At 39.8% G+C, this 20,017-nt stretch overlaps 1 protein-coding gene across 3 annotated transcripts in view; it reads right to left on the bottom strand.

Moving 5' to 3' along the window:
- Positions 1-20,017, bottom strand: part of dync2h1 (dynein cytoplasmic 2 heavy chain 1) — a 115,907-nt gene that overhangs the window by 57,690 nt on the left and 38,200 nt on the right. Inside the window, exons 52-73 of one of the 3 annotated variants that reach the window (XM_025898120.1) lie at positions 19,565-19,711; positions 18,117-18,241; positions 17,442-17,690; positions 16,951-17,059; positions 16,252-16,365; positions 15,669-15,811; positions 15,251-15,332; positions 14,030-14,193; positions 13,366-13,503; positions 12,036-12,149; positions 11,726-11,886; positions 11,216-11,339; positions 10,925-11,046; positions 10,535-10,621; positions 9,890-10,016; positions 8,688-8,829; positions 6,975-7,084; positions 6,648-6,668; positions 5,438-5,536; positions 4,668-4,791; positions 1,427-1,590; positions 1,115-1,234 (exon numbers count right to left, since the gene is read on the bottom strand). In XM_025898120.1, coding sequence (XP_025753905.1) covers positions 1,115-1,234; positions 1,427-1,590; positions 4,668-4,791; positions 5,438-5,536; positions 6,648-6,668; positions 6,975-7,084; positions 8,688-8,829; positions 9,890-10,016; positions 10,535-10,621; positions 10,925-11,046; positions 11,216-11,339; positions 11,726-11,886; positions 12,036-12,149; positions 13,366-13,503; positions 14,030-14,193; positions 15,251-15,332; positions 15,669-15,811; positions 16,252-16,365; positions 16,951-17,059; positions 17,442-17,690; positions 18,117-18,241; positions 19,565-19,711 — 2,786 coding nt within the window. Of the gene's footprint in view, positions 1-1,114; positions 1,235-1,426; positions 1,591-4,667; positions 4,792-5,437; positions 5,537-6,647; positions 6,669-6,974; positions 7,085-8,687; positions 8,830-9,889; positions 10,017-10,534; positions 10,622-10,924; positions 11,047-11,215; positions 11,340-11,725; positions 11,887-12,035; positions 12,150-13,365; positions 13,504-14,029; positions 14,194-15,250; positions 15,333-15,668; positions 15,812-16,251; positions 16,366-16,950; positions 17,060-17,441; positions 17,691-18,116; positions 18,242-19,564; positions 19,730-20,017 lie in introns of all 3 variants that reach the window. The other 2 variants (XM_005474647.4, XM_005474648.4) reach the window with 2 other exon arrangements.

Below are 20,017 nucleotides of genomic sequence, written 5' to 3'. Positions count from 1 at the left end.
ACAGTGGACATCTGTCATGGCCAACCTCCTGGCTAAGAGGGACCAAACATGCCTGCAGGATAGACTACCTGTGCCAATTTCAATAAATGGTGTAGCAGTGAGGCACAAATCTAACACAAGCAGCAGATATAATGCTGCCAAATTAGCAACGTTAAAGAAGAGCGATGCGCATTCAGCCTCTAGTTCAGATGTAGTGGTTATTTGAGTTACTGTTGCTTTTATGTCAACTCAAAGCAGTCTGCCCATTCTCCTCAATGGATATTTTCAGTTTTTTAAACTATGATGGGATGATGATGATGATGATGATGATGATGATGATGATGGTGGAAGGTTTGTTTTCTGTTTTTAGTCTTTTTGCAGTTCAAGTAGTCGGACAGAAGAAGGTTTGAATGGGCTTTGGCTGTAGCCCATTCAAATCTAAAAATGATCTGTGTTGAGAACAAAATGAACACACTGTGTCGTCAGTAATTTTTGTTTTCATATTTGTCTGCAATGACCAGAATACACAATAACTGGCCCAGTTACTGATTATTAAGATATCACTAGTTACAGAGGCTAAATCATCAGAAAGCAGTCCCTCCAGTGGATACATTGTAATCCACGAAGTTTCCATTTGTTCAGTCTGTCAATTTTCACAGAGTCATTGAGCTAAACTTCAGTACTCAGCAATAACAGCTTCTGGTTATGATGAAGTGCTCCATCAGACATATGCGTCAGCATTCAGGGGAGGGAAACTGATCGCGACAGCAGCAACTCCTCCTGCTCAGTCTGTACACACCGTTCTATTTTGTCTACCATACCCTCCTCAGGCTTAGTCCTCATCAGTGGGTGGGAGCAAAAACAAGATCTGCAGTGCAGAGAAAACTGAGCATTCACACTGGAAGAAAATGAGGTTTCCCCAACATGAAATCATCATCTCCACATTCAGGGACACAGGTATTTGGGCTCTGACATAATTCCGAATTTGCTTCTGCACACCACCAAAGCAGATTTGGTGTGAAGCAATCAACACATGATTGAAATGTAAACTTTTATCTTCTATTCAGGTGTTTTCTTTTTTTCAAAAATTACTTGGTTTTTTTTTTAGATTTTATAGATATGTTAGCATGAGTACCTCCAACAATGATTCTTCCAGCTGAGCCAGCTGTATCTTCTTGTCTTCCTCTTGTTGTAGTAGCCTTGTTTTCTCAGTCTCCAGCTCTGGCTTTTCTTGCTGGATGGTCAAGGCTAGCAGCTAACATACAGACACACAAATAAAGAGCCAGTGTGCACACTGTGTGGCAACATCAAGTACATATCCCATGTATTTGTGTTATTAACTTTAAAGTTATTATCGGACATGATTATGCTAAATAGGCACATTTTAAATTACTGGCATTGTACAGTTTATATGCAATTGTATTTGTGTGCTGGTTGAATGGGTTACCTGTCCCCGCAAGCCTGCCCTGCTTGTTGTGAAGTTCACCTCGGTAACCACTGAGATGGCATCAGGAGGGATGAAGGGACTGGGATTCCGCGTTGCCAGGAAGAGACGGAAGTCCTCATTGTAATCAATAACCTTGTCCCCTATCTGGACCACATATCTAGGACCTGCATGTGTGCAAATGTGTCAGCGTAGACACAAAAAAAGTCTCTTAGCAAGATACTTTGTATCATATCAACTTTTAACTTCATCCTACCTTCCGTCCTTTTAATTTTCTCCCTCTACGTTCTTCCCCTTCTGTCGTCTAGATGTCCGCAGTGCAGAACTGTCACTTTTTTGTCTCAGCACTTTTTTTCTTTCTTGTTCAACACCACTTTTAAGTGGATAACTTGCCCTTTCGCATACTGTCTCTGCCCCCGCTCTTTCCAATTCTGCTTCAAATAGCGAACCGCCTCTCCCTGGATGATTCAGAGCCTTATGAATCACACATCATTTTTACAGGTATGTTTTCAACCTCTGTTTTTTATATATGTGATTGGAATACAATTACCTGAAAGGAGAAACTAAAGTATTACTAGCCATATAAGATGCTTCAAAACCAGTCGTGTATGAATACAGGCTGTATTTTTGGGTGGCTTTTTTTTCCAATTTTGTAAGACAATTTCAAAGAGTATTCATGCATAAAATGGAATGACCAAAGGAATGCATTGCATGTTTTTTTTTTCCTATGGAGCTGCCTGAAATATTTAATATTTCAGGCATTTCAGGATAAAATAACCACCATTTTGATATTTTCAGGACTATTAATTGGCGATATTTTTACTACATACAATTCATTTGGCTTAAGCTAAAGAAAACGGGTGGATGGATGGATGTTATAACATATTATGTACATACAGCCTAATCACTGTGTAAAAAAGGAGCTATTTAGGTCTAGTGCATGCATGTTTCTCATGTGTGTTAGATCTGCATAAACCTGTGGACACTAAATGAGACAACACCAGGGTTCTACAGCATCTTATCTCATGCATACAGAAAAAACCCTCAAAACTCAAATGTCTAATTTGCTCTTTCTCTTTCCAAGCTCTTTCTTTCTAAAAAGGCAAGGAACAAAGACTAGGTAATTCAAGGAAAATCAATAAGTGAGCTCCTACTGAGAAACTACCACACTTTACCTGAAAGGTCTATTTCTGTGATTGTACAAATAATGAGAAGTGACACACGGAAAGCAATTACTTCTTATGTACCACAGTGTGATAATGCAGCAAACCTGTTTTCTTTTTCACTTATTGTTATTTATCCACCATCTCCTTCGTTCACACTTTTCTTTTTCATTTGTAATGCTCGCCCACAGTATGCTCATTAATTCTTTAAAATATAACTAACCTGACCTGTTGAATGGCACACTCAAAATAATGGACATGGTACAAAGTTTCACACGCGTTTGTTGAAAAAAAAGGTAAGTCAGGAGCAAGTTATTAATAGGTTATCAATATCACTGACATCAAGACTCACTATCAAAATGTAAGGCTTGAATCTACTGGCTTTCAATCATTATCTACAGTTTGGTAAAAAATAAAGTACACACACTTTAAATTCTAAGGTTTTATGTATCGGGATGTAGTAAAAACAATGTGATCTTTAGCAGGCTTTACAACTGGCAACATACAAATTTAAACAAACTACAACTGCTTCCACAGGAATTGAGAGCGTGAGTACCGACCACTTTAATCAAATTCACTTGATTAGCTGATCATCAGCAAGTGTGAGCACCTCTATAAAAGCTGAAGCTCTGGCAGTTTGCAGGTCTGGTGCATTCAGGTGTGTTAGCACAATGCCAGGAGTAAATGTTCAGCAATGATCTTAGAGAAGCAGCAGCTGCTTTGCAATATTCTGGGAAGGGTTATTCTTGTGATCTCTTCAAGTTTTCAACATGATCCCACACTTCTTCAACAATGTTGAGCTCCGGGCTCTGGGAGTCAATGACTGATAGTGATCCACTCAGTGTTTTTCTATCCAGGGAGATCAAGATCTGACTGTACTTTTCTATGTTTGTAATTCCATCAGTTTTGATAAGATCCGCAACACCACTGGCTGAAATTGAGCCCCAAACCATGACAGAGCCTCCACCGTGTTTTATAGAGCTGTTACCACTGATTTCTGTCCAGCTCTTGAGTAATTCAGCGTAGCTCAGCCTTTTCTCCCTTTTTGCCTTCCTTGAGAATGGCTTCTTAATTGCCACCGTTCCACTGAGACCACTTCTGCTGATGCGTCAGTGAACAGTAGATGAATTGACTGAAGGGCCAGATGCATCTCTGAGGTCCTGTGTCAGGTCTTTGCTGGATACTTTTTTCTATTTCTTGATGACATGACTTTATGATACTGTTCATCTGGTGTAGGCTGGGTTTTTTTAAAGCCTGCTACTTCATCTTTTTTGATCAGCTTTGTAGTTTCCTCAAATTGTTTAATGACAAAGTCTACACCATATTGATATATGCCAAGTTATCAGCAAATAGCTCTTCAATAATCACCTTTTTTAGTAGAAAAATATTATTGTTTATGATTGTCAAACTGTGTTATCTTTTCCATTTTTCATAGATTAATTTCATAAAGACAGACACAGACATTTCATAAGAAATGTATACAAATGATGTGTTTTTGCACAAGACTTCTAATTGGTTCTTTATCAAGTCATCTATAAACGATTCACAGGTCAGTGTTAAGCAACCGAACAAACAAAAAAAAAGGTAAGATTGAAGGCCTGAAAATGGAAAAAAAACATGTCCAAAACTAAAACACTGAAGACCACTTAAAACACATTACAAGTCTGGCAACTTTGTAGTACATTATAGAGAAATGAAGGGTGCTTCTGCATTTTGGCTGAGTTCTTTTAACTTTCTTTTTACTGTGACTGTATTGTGGAAAGGTCTTGTCTGAATATAAAATAAAACATGAATAGTCAATGTTTAACTATTTGATTTACTTAATATTTTACAGAGTAAGGCTTTTGAGAGTGAGAAGAAGTACTGTGATGGCCCAATGCACTAGTCAGGATTGGTTAATTAAACTTTGAGGCAATATCCCTCAGAATGGGATTTCACTACGCTGCAGAAAAGTAGCCCCCGGATAGAGGTGAGTAGTCAGCAACCTGAGGTTTCTTAAGCCTCTGAATTATGCCCAAAAGAGTTCTTCAGCCCAACTTTGTATGAAATTGGTGTTTGTGCTTGTGAGAATATGTGAGTACCCTGTGCTATTAGGTCTCTCCTCAGCAGCGGATAGAGCACAGGTTCAACTCCATCCATCTCTTGGATGATAAGGGTTTTTCCAAATCTGACTGCCAGCTCTAGGGATGTCATGAAGTTATTATCCTATAGAAAGAAGGCACACAGACACCCAGTACAAAGAGGTTACATTAAATTTTAGAGGTGGATGGTAACACAGTTCTCTCCTGTATGTGGTGGATGGAAGAGTAATTATAGTTGTAGTACGACTGTGATTAAAAAAAGACAAAAAAGAAAATAATTTACAGTTGGAAGGTGAATAAATCTCATATTTTCTTTCTAAACATAGCATTTACATCTAGAGCGTCTAGAGAGTTTTAACAAGTTATTAAGCAAAAACCAAACAATTTTAATGCATATACAAAAGAGTGTTTTCAGTGTAATTAATGATACTAATGCAGTAATTAATATGTAGCAGTTAAGTGATGAGTAATAGACACCAGTGTTAATTAATGTAATCATCATAATTCTTTGCTAAAATCATTACCTGGACTGATCAAAGTATGGTTAAGGCTTGCTCCTAAATGATTAAGATATACTAAACTTTGATTCATTAGACAAGAAGAAACTGATCAGTCAAGAAAGTTTAATGGAAACTTAGACAAAGAAAGAACAGAATGAGGTTTAACTGCTTTAAACAAAGCACATCACCAGTGTGTGCACAAGAGTTCGCAAAATCTAAGATTAATGACCCTCCTTTCCATGACACATGTTACTGATTGTGTGTTGTTACCTGCTGGTTGATAACCTCTAGTCTGTGCTGTTTGAGATGTGTACACAGCCACTCTGTAGCTCGGGATGATGGGTCGATCAGGAATGGACAAGCAACACTCTGAGTCAGAAACAAGGAGAAAGTAGGACATTTCAGCTGAAGTTGTTTTAGGATAGTTTTACTTATAAAGCACACAACTCACCAAGAAGATGGATGTGCACTGCATGTGTGTATGGATGTAGTTTAGCTCCATCACAGTGCTGTCATACTTACCAATCAACACCACCTTCCTATACCAGGTACAGGAGTCTTTCTCTCACGTCTTTCTTATTCTCTCTCACATACACAACAATGATTACAGTCTGTTTATATAGCGAAAGTTGAAACCAGTGTTTTTGAAACCTCTAACAGGATGGGGTCCACTGTTCTTGTACCAGCTGAAGTGTGCAGCAATATAAAAAGATCTGTAATGGCTTTAGAAAAAAAAATGGTTGTGAATGCTCATGAGCCTGACAAATCAGTTGAAAGAAGTCATGTTATTGTGAGGCAAATAATCTACAAGTCTTGTACATGAAACCACTGACAATTTGCCCACAAGTAGTTACGGCACATTCAGCGAGAGAGCAGACCATTTGATGTCTCCAAAAACCCCAAAATTTAACATGATCTATAGGTCATTTTTGCGAGAGTGTATGTGTACACATACTCCCTCGACACTTTATTGGGTACACCTGTTCATCTGCTCCTTAATGCAAATTTCTAACCACATGGCGCGAACTCAACGTGCCATGTCAGAAAGGTCAAACAATCTCAAACTTTCTTATTGTTATGTTCTTGAACATATGTTCTTGAACATAACAATTAGTTCACATGACTGAAATGGACTCCGCAGTCACCATCCCAGTCCAATAGTGCACATCTGGGATGTGCGTGAGATTTGCATTACATATGTGCTGAAATCAACCAGCATGTCAACAGAAACCAAAATCTCTGGGGAATATTGTGCCTTGTTGAATCTATGCCATGAAGAATTAAGAAAGTTCCGATGGGAAAGGGCATCAAACCTGGTACTCTCTAGGTGTACCTAATAAAATGACCAGCACATCTCTTTCTCACTAGTTTTAAAGGCAAACACAAAAGCAAAAGAGAAACACAGAGAGATAAAGAAACACTAAATAAATAAACTAGCTATGGAGGAAACAGCTACGAGGATGAATGATGGACTTCTTACCTTCAACTTGAGTGCATTGATCTGGAGGTGGCGATGATAAGAACAACACACAAACACGATACAACCAAATGGAGCACAGACGTATGACAACAAGGACACAACTTTCGGTACAGCTAGACTTGCTTTATCATGTAAATGCTGTGTCTGTACTGTAATTTGATGTCTTTTTAAATATTTTATACAATTACGTTAAATAAGCAAGCCAATGCATAAATAGTATTAATAATATCTTTATATAAAGTAGGCAAAAAGAGACTGAAATTAGTGTTTACATTTAGTAAATCCCTGTGTCATGTTGTAGACGCAGATTTGAAATGTTAGTCTAACCTGCAGTATAACCAGTGCATTCTCCATTGAGAGATCATCTGATGGCAGCCCTTGACTCTTCCAGATCAACTGTTCACTCTCCGAGCACAGGAACGATCGCAAGTCAAACTCTGAAACACGCAACAAAAAGGCTTCTGTCTTTATCTGTATTTATTGTCACCATACCTCAGTTTAAATACCACTGAGATAATAATTAGTGCTTTTCGTGTACAATCTCACTGCATGCATATGAACGTAAGAGGAGATCAGTTACTGGAGTATTGATAATTGATGTAGTCAAAGGAGTTTGCAAAGAAAAGCGTCTGGACTTCTTTAAGTTGCTTGAAGACGTTTCACCTCTCATCCGAGAAGCTTCTTCAGTTCTAAGGTCAAATGGCCGAGAGTCCCAGATTTAAACCCAGTGGGAGTATCCCCCCCAAGGAGGGACGAAGGACCCCCTGGTGATCCTCTAATCACATGCGCCAAGGTGTGAAAGCGGGTGTGGGACCTAATCAGCCAGGGTTTCGGGTGAGCCCATTGTGAAACCTGGCCCCACCTTGTCATGTGAATTCCTGAGGTCAGATGGCCCAGGATGTGAGTGGGCGTTAAGGCGTCTGGGGAGGGAACTCAAAACTGGATTATAGATGGCAGACAGTTGGTGTCGTAAACCACCGCCTCTGTTCAAAGATGGTCGCTCACAGTGGACATAGATGGCCTCTTTCACTCCTCTTTCAAACCATCTGTCCTCTCTGTTCAATATGTGAACATTGGCATCCTCGAAAGAGTGACCTTTATCCTTAAGATGCAGGTGGACTGCTGAGTCTTGTCCTGTGGAGGTGGCTCTTCTATGTTGTGCCATGCGCTTGTGAAGTGGCTGTTTGTTCTCTCCAATGTAGAGGTCTGGGCATTCCTCGCTGCACTGTACAGCATACACCACGTTGTTCAGTCTGTGTTTAGGAGTTTTGTCTTTCGGGTGAACCAGTTTCTGTCTGAGTGTGTTGCTGGGTCTGAAGTACACTGGGATGTCGTGCTTGGAGAAAACTCTCCTGAGTTTCTCTGATACACCGGCTACATAGGGGATGACAACGTTGTTGCGTCTGTCTTTCTTATCCTCCCTCGCTGGTGTCTGATCTTCTTTTCTGTGGCTCTTTGCTGACTTTATGAATGCCCAGTTAGGATAACCACATGTTTTCAGTGCTTCCTTTACATGTGTGTGTTCCTTCTTTTTTCCCTCAGGCTTAGAGGGAACATGTTCTGCCCGGTGGTGTAGGGTCCTAATTACTCCGGCCATTTGACCTTAGAACTGAAGAAGCTTCTCGGATGAGAGGTGAAACGTCTTCAAGCAACTTAAAGAAGTCCAGACGCTTTTCTTTGCAAACTCCTTTGACTACGATGACCTGGATGACTGAGAATCTTCACAGAGATAATTGATGTAGTATCATATCATTAAAAAACACAATTAAAGTTACAACATGGATTATCAAGTACTGTGATGCTTTCTGAGCCTGGGATTAAAACATAACATCGTTAAAAATTGCAAAATTACCATTTATTTAGTTAAATGGCAAACAAGCTCTTTGAGAAGACCTTGAAGCTGTAAAGTCTGTATGTTCCATATTGTAACAGCAGAGTCCATTATGTTGTGTGTGGGTAGCGGTGTCTGAGTAGGCTGCTTGGGACAGGACTTGGCATATGCTGTTGCTAGTGTGGTAAAAGAACTAGTGATATATTTACTCTGTAGTCCAGATTGAACCATCCATGAGTCCAGACACTGTCGTCTACGGTCTTCCGAAGCTGCAGACAGGTAGGTGATGAAGGCTGCAGCAAGCAAGGCTCTAGCAGGGAGCGTATCCAACTCATTCTTTATCTCGGACATCTAGGATAAAATACAGATAGGTGAACAAAGTATGAAAACTGATGACATTAGAGTGAAGGGCAGTATCAGGAGAAAAGGCATGGATGTGAGAAAAGAAGGTGGAGCAAGGAGAGAACGGAAGTTGGTACATTGCTCATATGATGCTAATATGACCCAGGTATGCAGAACATGTTTGGTTTTTGTTTTGTTTTTTTTTTCCTAATGACTCTTTAATACTAAACACAGACATAAATACCAAATGACGACATAAAATGTTTAACTAGACGAAAAAATGCTAACCCACAAGTGCAGGACCTGGAACACACTTGCTGTTCTGCACCGATTTTACTGACACAGCTGTAAAGACTTCCAGGATCATCAGGATTCCTTTGAGGTATTTTAATAGCATGTCAGGGGAACACGGGCGCACCCGCACATCTCTGGAAAATACTTAAACATCAGGCTTAATTGCTAACCCCTTTTCCCCACTTATATCCACATCTGAGGTTGCAGGTTTTCATGACCTTGAGATCTCTAGTCTACTGCATTAATACATCCTACTTAAAAACTTGCATCTGTTTCACTTACGCTGTAGCTGTGTACACCTGACTCATTGGTTTTCCCTTCCTGTGAAACACTAAAACGGCTTAGAAGTATTGATGTATAGTGACCTACAGCTACTGTACAGCGTTGAAAAGAGTTAGGGATGAAGTGTGTGAGTGTGTACACGTGAGAGTATATGGTAATACGTGAGTGGAGAGCAAACTGGCTCTCTGGTGTAGTCCTTGAGGGAGGCGGTGGGACTGAGGGTGTGTGTACGAGCGAGCGTGTCAGGAAGAGATTGAGTGTTTTAATTAAGGTGCAGACAGATGCTGTGGAGAGGAGTAAAAACAGCCAGAAGGGACCCAAGACAGCGGGATCCATCCCCCCTGTCATACACACACACACACCCACCCACCCACGAGCTCTTAGACACTCACGGCTCCTGTTGCTCTTACATGGTAAATGAGCCTCTTTTTGAGTAAATGTGTATAACCTCCCACACCAATACATATATCATCACACCCATACATCAAACTACCTGTGCATTCCAGCGTGTGTGTTCTCCGTCCAGTTGTGATATAAGCTGCTGGGCAGCAGTGATCGTGTCCTGAGCTTTTGACACATCAGCCTCCAACTTAGCTGCCTCTGCAGTGTGACACTGAAACCTGCAGAGAAAGTAAGGAGAAAGAAAAGCCAACCGAAAGCAGATGTAATGTAATATTTACCCAAGATGATAAGATGCATTGTAAATATAACAGGCAAGGCTTCTTCTATGACATTTACAGCAGATAGATTCATATTGAAAATGAGTGTAGTGAAAGTAAGACATCTTTCGGTTATAAAATGATTGTATTGTATGATTGAACATGGATGAGGAGGAGGAAAACTGAAGACTAAAGAGGACAGAGCGCAGGGAGCTCAGTGACACTAATGTAAAGTGTGAAGTTCGACCCTTTGTTGCGCTCTGATGTTGTAAACACTGAGGCTGGTAAATGTCTGCCCATGTTTGTTGCTGTTGTTGTTCATTTTTAGGTGGCTCATCATCGCATCAACAAATCAACAGTTCGAGATTAAAAGAAACTACAACCCTAATCTTAATTTAAGACAACGGCACACAAAAACCACAAGCACAATACAAACTACACAGTATAGAAGGATTAATTGGTGAAGGAAGGATGCATACTTCTCTTTCAACTCATTGACTTTGGCTCCAACAGTGCTGAGCTGGTCTTCTAGTTTATTCTTCCTACTCTCAGTCTTCCTCAGGTTTCTGGACACATACAACACACGCATTGATTTATTGACTTACTTTATGTATCATTTAGTGCATGTGTAGCATCGAGAAACTGAGCGTGAGTTAGAGTTGAGTAGAATTAGATGAAGTCAGTGGTCACAAGTTTGTTTACAAGAATACAATCTAGATCAAAATTACTTTACGAAACTTACCAACTTTTAAATTTTTTTAATCAAGAACTTCTACTTTGTTGTTTTTTGCTTTGTTTAAACATACAGCGTTTTACAGGTTGAAAGCATTTTCGGTCTTTTATAGAGTTGTGTTTGTGTGTTTTCCTACTCCAAAAGTCCAGCCTGTTCTCTTTCCAGTGGCTCTATCCTCTCTAGGACGCGGGAGTATTGGACATTGGCTTTGACCCAGGCAGCCAGAGGAGCAGCTGCTGCACTTGCACGCTTTGCATTCTGAATGAAACAACAACAGCATTACAAATCAGTAAAACAGCCACAATAACTTCTTTAGAAGACAAACACACTAACAAACCAACAACAACAACAACAAAAAACCATCAAGCTGTAATAACAACCTCCAACAGTACATCTAATTCTGATTCTGCTACTATTGTAGGCAGACCTTAGGGTCGAAAGAAGCTCTGTTCCTGTTGAGTAGCTCTTCCACACTCTGGCGAATCTCAGGAGTGATGTTCCTGGCTTCAAATGTAGCTATGTCCTCCCTCACACCACGTTTAGCTAGAAAGCTAGAGAAGAGAGGAGTTTTCATGTGTGAGTTCAACATTAAAGCCAAACACAGATGAAATCATCAGAAAGAGATAAAATTAACCCATAAAGCAGAGAGTTTAATGTTAATTCAAGCCTAAAATATGAGCCTTTTTTCCTTAATTAAAGCATGAACAGTTGCACACAACCTACACTCGCTCATTAGCAGTGCAGAAAGGCTTTGTTTACCCTTCCCTTTTCTTTCTTCTTTCCCACCCATCTTCTAACACCTCATCACCTCCTAATGCCTCTTTTTGGTAACCCGAGAGGTGTTGAAGATCCTCATCAATTTAATTACTCCCAACAGGGTAACTCTTCATCTTCCTATCCATCCCTTTACACGTTCTTCCTGTCTCTTTTCTCTCACCTCTTCATGCTGACCCAGGAGGTGTCAAAGATGCCCATCAGCCTCAGTACCCCCTCCAGGATGTCTCTGATGACATCGGGAGGCATGCGGAGGGAGCGGATCTCAGACAGCGCTTCAGGCTTGATGTTTCCAACTGCACGCTTTGCTTCATCTACCAAAGGCTAGAGGGCAGCAGGGGAAAAGGCAGCGAGAGATGCACAAGTACGTGAAGGATAAGCACAATGGGGATTGCAAGCCTTGAAAAGGGGGATGTTTTCTCGTAACTTACAGAAATGGGCATGCTCGCAAAAACAGGCACCAGACGACTTACCTGTACTTCTTTCAGCTCGTCGTCGATTTTGGCTTTCCTCTCTTCAATCTTGGACACTTCTTGAGCCATTTTCCCTTTCAATTTTTCCATCTCTGCCTTCTGGTCACTGGCATTCTGGAAAACCCAAAAAATAAAGAAAATGTTCAGTACACTAGATTAAAAAACTGGTTTTTAGCATGTACTCAATCAGGACTGAAATTTAGCAGCTGAATATATGATTTCTATATAATCATCTGTATTTTATTTTACCTCTATAGGATTTTTTTAAGGAATATTGTGACACTGATGATGAAAAAGCAGTGAGGACAAATGTTTGGCCGCATCATTTTGCAACAGGTCCTCTCTCTGACCTCTTCAAACCTGAAAATTTTATCACATCACATTTTCATCTAAAGCTAATCCCACCATTGACTTTTTTTCCATCCCTATAATTCTTCCATCGTCAAGGCTCCAGGTCTTGCTATATGCCACATATATTCCCCTTTTCTGCTCCAAATCTTATTTTCCTTCCTCCTTAACGGCTCTCTTAATATTTCCATCTTCGCCAAGCCTCAGTCAGTCTTCCATCTATTTTGTTTACACTCTTCCCATCGTTGTTCCAGTGTTCCTCGCTTTTCCCTCCCTGCTGTCTCCATCCCCACAGGCGACATAGCTACTACAGACCAAAGGGATGAGTCTAGTTCTTAATTATCACTCTGCAAAACTGACTCCTCTGACAGTTATTTCTTTTTCTTTCTTTTTTTTGTTTCTCTTGTCTCCTTTCTTCCTCCCTCCCTCTAACTCAACAAACCCAATCCCCACAGAGTGAAAGATAGAAGGATATCATAACTAATGAACAAGGTTCATCTCCTTTTTCCCCCTCCACACATCTATCCATCCAACCATCCATCCTCGAGACAGACCCAGCAGGAGGAAATGGAAATGGGGGTATCAGGAGATGAGAACGAAAGGAAAGTCACAAAACAAACAAATACACATACGTACACAAACTAAATAAATAGTGTCTTCACAGCAGGGAGGATATTGCCAAGGGAAAGGCAGAAAGTTTCTTGTATAATGCAATGCAGATGAAAAAGAAAGCCAGAGAAGAGAAGAGAAGAGAAGAGAAGAGAAGAGAAGAGAAGAGAAGAGAAGAGAAGAGAAGAGAAGAGAAGAGAAGAGAAGAGAAGAGAAGTTGGATAGACAGACATAGAATAGATATAAGTTAGAAAAGACATGAAACCCTGCAGGACTGCTGTCCTGAGCCACACATTTATACACATACACCCACCCGCACATCCCAATACACAATCACTAGCGTACAATGCACCAGCAGCACAGACATACACACCTGCATGGAGGTTGTGATTTCCTGCAGGGCAGAATCTGCCTCCTGTTGTTTAGTCCTCAGCAGTTCGCTCTGCTCTGCAGCCCGCCTCTTTAGTTCATCAACCAATGTTTTAGCTTCATTCAGCTTAGAAACACCTGCCTGTAGACATAACATGTATTACTTTACAAGTAATTTCAAACTTGTTTCCTCTTACAGATTCAATGGAATTTGTGTGTGCAATGTTTACCAACAACATTTACAGTTGCTTTGTAATTGTACTTTCTCATATCGGTGTGTAAAACTGCAGTAAAACTTTAAATAAAATACTACACAGGATGGATGCTGGGCCCAAGCTCATCTAGCAGGGCTGGATACACTTCCACAAACCGAATAACTTCGCTAATTTATGTCTTTTATTTGCTGTGTGTCGTTTTCACCGCAAGGCTCTTTTAAAACTCTCATCGTCACTAAAAGTCAAATCAAGAGCTATTTTATGTGTAGATCTATCGATTTTCAAGTCTAGGATAAACAATTCTCATCAGTTGTTCCAAAAATAAGTTGCTTCTTACCTTTAGCTGTCAACTATCACAAAGTGTATTTGTGGAAAATTGTGAAAAACGTAACGAAAGTAGTAAAAGTCATACTACTTCTAATTCTGTATCACAGGGTACATTTGCAATTTTACCTGCAGATGCTGCTGTCTTGTAGTAAGCTGCTTTTGCTTCCGACTGTATAATGCGGTGTAAACATGCAGAAAGGCCATGTACTTGCTAGGTGTTGCACCATGTTCGCGACATGACTCATGGACCATCAAGAACAATCGGCACAGATCCCCCTGCCCAGACCCTCCTGAGAGTCACAGGTGGAAAAAAAAAGATGCACAAAGATAAAAAGTTGATATAAAGTCATTCTGATTGCAGTAAAAATATACAGGCATTAAATATGTCTAAGTATTATAAGCTTATAAGCTTATATTACTACTACTATTAATACAATAAGCTAATTCATCTTAATTTATCGCATGGTAGTGACTAAATGGAAATATGAGTAAAATAAAATAAACAAATAAATAATAATAATAATAATAAAAGCCTTCATGGTAGACTGGTCAGATGGAAGCCCCTCCTCAGTAAGGGGACAGCCCACCTGGAGTTTGCCTGAAAGACTCTCAGACCATAGAAACAAAATTCTCTGGTCTGATAAAACAAAGACTGAACTCTTTGGCCTGAATGCCGAGAGTCATGTCTGAAGGGAATCAGACACCCACACCCGACTGAACATCTCTGGAGAGATCTGAAAATGGCTGTGCATCGACACACCCTCCCTATCCAACCTGATGGAGCTTGAGAGGTTCTGCAACAAAGAATGGGAGAAACTGCCCAAAAATAGATGTGACAGCTTAGAGCATCATACTCAAAAAGACTTGACTGCTGCCAAAGGTGCTTCAAAAAATGTTGCGCAAAGTCTGTGAGTACTATTACACTGTAGATAAATACATAATCAGTCCCATATTTATTTTCTATTTATTTGTTTAAACAACATTGACCAGTTCTATTTTTTACGTTTTTCAATGTGATTAATCATGCCAACAGCATGAACAACTATAAAATGGCTCAAATGCACTTTGTCATCACTCCTATTTCAAAGTCACTCACATTGTAAAGGTGATAGCTTCGCGTGTACACAATTCTGCATCCGCATATTTATCAGCTATCTGACAACATTTTAATACAGAATGAAATTATGTAATGATAAGAAGGTAAATAATTAAAACATTTAAAAAAATCAACTACACTGAAGAGCAATCCAGTTAAACAGGAAAATGACAGGGATAAAGCAAGCAAATACAAGCAGTCCAGAGACCATCAGTCATTCATGAACTGTGACTTAATGTTCATGTGCTTACCTGAGCTTTTCCTCTTGCTGCCCTTTTCTATGTCGGTCTCCTCCCCTCCCTGTTCAGTTTTTGCCAACAACAGCTCGGGTATCTGACAAGCAACATGTTTAGGTTTACCAGATTTGACTATAAAACAACTGATGTGTGCACAAAAATGACCGCAACACCTTGGTTTTTAAAAATAACCTGTAAAGTTAAAAAAAAAAAAGTTTTCAATTTTAAAATTCCAACAATGACAGAAAAACAATTCATTATTTAGGGCTGCTGTATTAGGTCAACAGACATTAGTAGAGCAGAATTACACAGGTCTGTCTTTAAAAGGTTGGAAGGAATGTGCATTGCAAATCTCATACGCAACACTTAGTGTGAGCTTTATTAACAACTGATGATTTAATGTCGATTTTGATCTTGTTGTTCTAATATTAACCTTTTTCATGCTGCTTTCAGACCATCCTTCCATCCACTGGACAGAACACTTGCGGTAAAAAGCTGGGTTGCTCTCACAGTTGATGGTGAAGTTAGAGTTGGAGCAGTCCATGATCAGAACAATGTGGAGGTTCTGCTGGATTCCTGAGTGGGATGTGAGACAGTGGTGAAGGGAATTCATCAGGAAACTTTGATAAAAGATGGACACGGTGTGGGACAATGACAGGCATCGGTATTATCACTAACAGCATCTTCATTAACTCGTATCTGGCAGAGTTGGAAAGAAAAGTTGAGGAGTAAGCTCTTTAGTGGTTTTACTTTGCCAATAATGGTTATTGATTTGATTCACAAGCAGCAACCTCTGTGACATTGCACCATTTGTACAGTACCAACAACCGTGCACAGCAATGAAGCAGAAGAACACAGTCGGATATGATCAAGGAGAAAAACAGAAAAAAAACAATCTCTGTAACAAAATGTCACATATAATAGAGATTTACAGTGAGAAGTGGCCCTTACGAAGAAAAAATGAACAACAGAAAGACAGAGAGGGACCATGCTGTCAATAAAACCACAGTACTGACTGTGAGAGAAATAGTTGTAGAGAGGTCCAGTGAATCCATCCTGGGAAGCACCATCTTTCAGTGACGAGAGGAGTGGCTCCAGTTCCTCAGGGGTATATAGACCTGGAACTTCACCTGAAAAATGTCCCCGGGATACATTAGAACTACAACTTAACTACAACTGACAAAATTCTTGAGTGCATGATCCATATTCAAATGCAGATCTCATATATAGTTTACAATGTTCATATTTAAAATTATGGTAGTTTGTCCAGTTACTTTTAAGACTCTGAAAATGAGGAATGTGATTCCTAAACAGTAAATGAAATACTTTTGGTAAACCCCTTGAATTAGAGCTGAAAGTCATTTGACAAGACTGTATATGCAAAATGAACAATATCACCCAATAACCACTCAAATCTGTCTGCTCAGAATGAAGCTGGAGTGGGGGGATGGTTAGCCTAGCATGAAGTCTGTGAGCAGGAAGAAAAATTCTGGTCTGACTAAAACCAAAGGTCAACAAAAATTCTTCTAAGAGAACATAAACCCATCTAAAACCATAGCACAGCTATATATTGCAAATACTGTTTAAGATTTATAGTGTGACAATAACAGTTTAAACATTAACTCTTAAATCAAGCTACAACTTCCTGAGTCCCAAAAACTCGTGTTTCTATAATATAAAAATAAGGCAAGAGCATAAATAAACACAACACATACCTGATGAGAGCAGGCTGTTCACCATCTCTAAGAAAGCTGGGTGGACAAACTGATAGTCCTCTAATAGTAAAACCACCTGTTGCCCCTCCAGACCTGCCAGCTGCATCACCTAATCACACAGTATCCACACAAATATATTATATAGTGCCACCAGCTGAGATTACATAGTTTATGCTTAAACCTCTGCAAAGTGAGACATCTGTCAACATGGCTGTGATAATGGGTACTGATTTAATGCATAAAAATCAACTAAAATGACAGAAAATTCTTTTATCAGTAACTATTCATGTTTAATGGTAATTATAGGTGTCACTCAATCTGAAAAAACACACAAATGCTCGACAGGGAGTTCTTCAGAATAGGAACCGTATAGCCTGCAGGATTAGTGTGTAACGTGTGATTATCTCTAAGAGCATTTTGCAAATGCAATTTATTAAAGTATAATGTGAACCAGATAAAGAGATAAAATCTAATAAAGGAAATCCACTTACCGTCTTGAGATCACTGTTGAAATGCTTCAGGGTGTAACCACGGGAGATTTTGGGAGTAAACAACGTGTATCCGTGCATGTGTGACACCAGGCACGTGGCTGTGTGCCGACCCACTCCGCTCCGCCCTGCCAAAAGCAGAGACCCACCAGGTCTGCTTAGGACCCGATCTACCCTGGACACAAAGTCGCACACTTCCCAGAACAGGAGAAGATCCAGCTCTCTGTTATCTCGACTGTACAGCACCACTCCCTAGAGGAAGACGAGGAACAGACACACAGGTGAAGGAGGTACACAGCAGCAAACACAATGAAGTGAAAATAAGAAAACAAAGACAAAGAAATGCAAACAGAGTGAGACACGACGATGAAAACAGAAGCACAAAAACAAGAGTTTAGAAATTTACTAAAGCAAAGTGGCAGTACCATTGTTTTAACTTTAAATTAGGTAAAACATTTAGGCATTTTTAGCAAAATATGACACTAATGCATCCTGTCTAAAATGTTATTGATATACTGATGATTTATTGTATTAGCACATTTACACATAAGGGCCATATCAGTGTGGTAGCTAAGAAGAATAAAGGGAAAATCCCTATAGTTGCTGTATCACTGTGTGTAAACACCTTTCTGTGCACAGTTAATCCAACAAGTCTAACGACAGTCTCTTACTGCGCACCTTCTGTATAACTTGTTTTAAATCAACAGAGTCCAGGCGTCCCAGTTGTTTGCCATGAGGAGGCAGAGACTGGCCAGGAGCAGTCACAGCCCCCTCAGACGCTCCCCATGTCACATAGAAACCGTCTGCAAACAGACAAAATGACAGACTATTAGTGGACATGTTAAATTACATGGAGGTTGTCTAAGAAAAAATATAAGTGCTGCATAGACAGTGTTGTACTAGCAATCAACTGTGTATGAAACACAGAAGTGCAGAGAGTGCATCCACCATCAGGGCTAAATGGCCCATTTTGTCAGTTCAAAGAAAGTGATCCAGATCTGCAATCAGCTTTGATGGGTTTTTCCTTTGCCCATGATTCACATCTTCACCAGATTTCCTGAAATGAGGCTGGGTAATTGTTGCACAATGTTGGTGACAAACAAACAGACATCAAATTTCATCAACAAGTATTCTCAAATTTACTTTGTGCTTTTATAAGCAACTTGTGCACAAGAAATTTGAGTTTGCAATTCCTGTTTTCGAGGTGGCCACAGTCTGGGGGAGGCGTTCCTCACTGGGGATACAAGGCAATCTTCACGCTGATTAGATTAAAATGCAGACTGGATTTAAAAGCTTTGTACACGTTATTGGCTGAACTGAGTTGGTTCTTGACCTGACACCCTAGCCTCATGAGCCGATGTGATGAAAAGGTCAATTATCCTTTAAGTTTCTGTCTGTGCTGCATAGTTGCGAGAACTGTACACCTTTGTTAAGCACATTCAAGGGCCTTGCGTACAGATATGGTATTATATTATATTTACGTAGCAGCCAAGACATGTTCTTGATTTTTCTGCCTCTTTGTAACTGAGCCAGTTTTCTCTGTAAGGGTTTTCAGTGCTATTTTAATAACAAATGCTAGCAAAAGCTACCTCTTTTCACAGGTTTCCAGACTGCTGTAAAACACATTATTAAACACAGTACATAGTATTATTGCTACTACAGTGAGCTGGTTAAGTAACGGCAGGGTCAGGGTTTGTCTTTTACTCTAATCTTTTTAACGTCACAGCGTCCAAAGTAAAGCTTGTGTACAACATGGACAACACTAGATGTCATTCTGGTATTATCCAGAAGATATCTCAGAACTCTATCAATCAGTGAATAAGACATACTACTAGGCACAGAGTTGGCTCTCTTGACACACTGAAAGCAATCAAAGCAAATGGAAAAAAAATCAATAATGCTAGTTTATCATTCAAAACAGACCATTAACAGAGATATTGCCACATGTAAATCTATATGCAGAGCTGTCAAAAAGCGCTCTCATCAAATACTGCTTTCATTCAGACATGCCCAGCCAGTAATACTGACATTAACTGCTTAAAAGACTCAATCAGTAATAGAGTCTTTCATGCTCAGACCTAATATTGGGCTTATGAATTAGAAGCAAGAGCTCAGCCATCTCATACCAGTCATGTTATCTAGAGCATCAGAGCCCCAGTCCCCTCGTATGATGGAGGAGAGGATGTTATCAAAGGTGTGAAGGTCTTTGGAGGAAACTAGTCGGTCTCTGAAGAGCCTCCTGGCCTCATATGCTACCACCTCCAACACGCTGTCTGTCACATTAGATTGAGCTAAAGGGAACAAGTGAGATACACACACACATATATCAATTAAGACTTAACAGAATATAGTAAAAAAAAAAAGACCTTTACACATTTACACACAAATAAAGATTTATTCATTTTGTTAGACACCCCCCCCCCTTCCCTCATAATTTAAATATTTAGGTGACCTCATAGCAGATGTGAGCCAAATTTATACATTAAATATACAATACGAATTTTAGTCTGCCTAAACCTGGCATTTAGTTTCATAGTAATCACAATATTACTCAGGATTTAATATGAGTCAAAGGGCTG

This window comes from Oreochromis niloticus, linkage group LG14, assembly GCF_001858045.2.
Source record: "Oreochromis niloticus isolate F11D_XX linkage group LG14, O_niloticus_UMD_NMBU, whole genome shotgun sequence".
Lineage (NCBI taxonomy): Eukaryota > Metazoa > Chordata > Actinopteri > Cichliformes > Cichlidae > Oreochromis > Oreochromis niloticus.
This window is presented reverse-complemented; position numbering and strand designations above follow the sequence as displayed.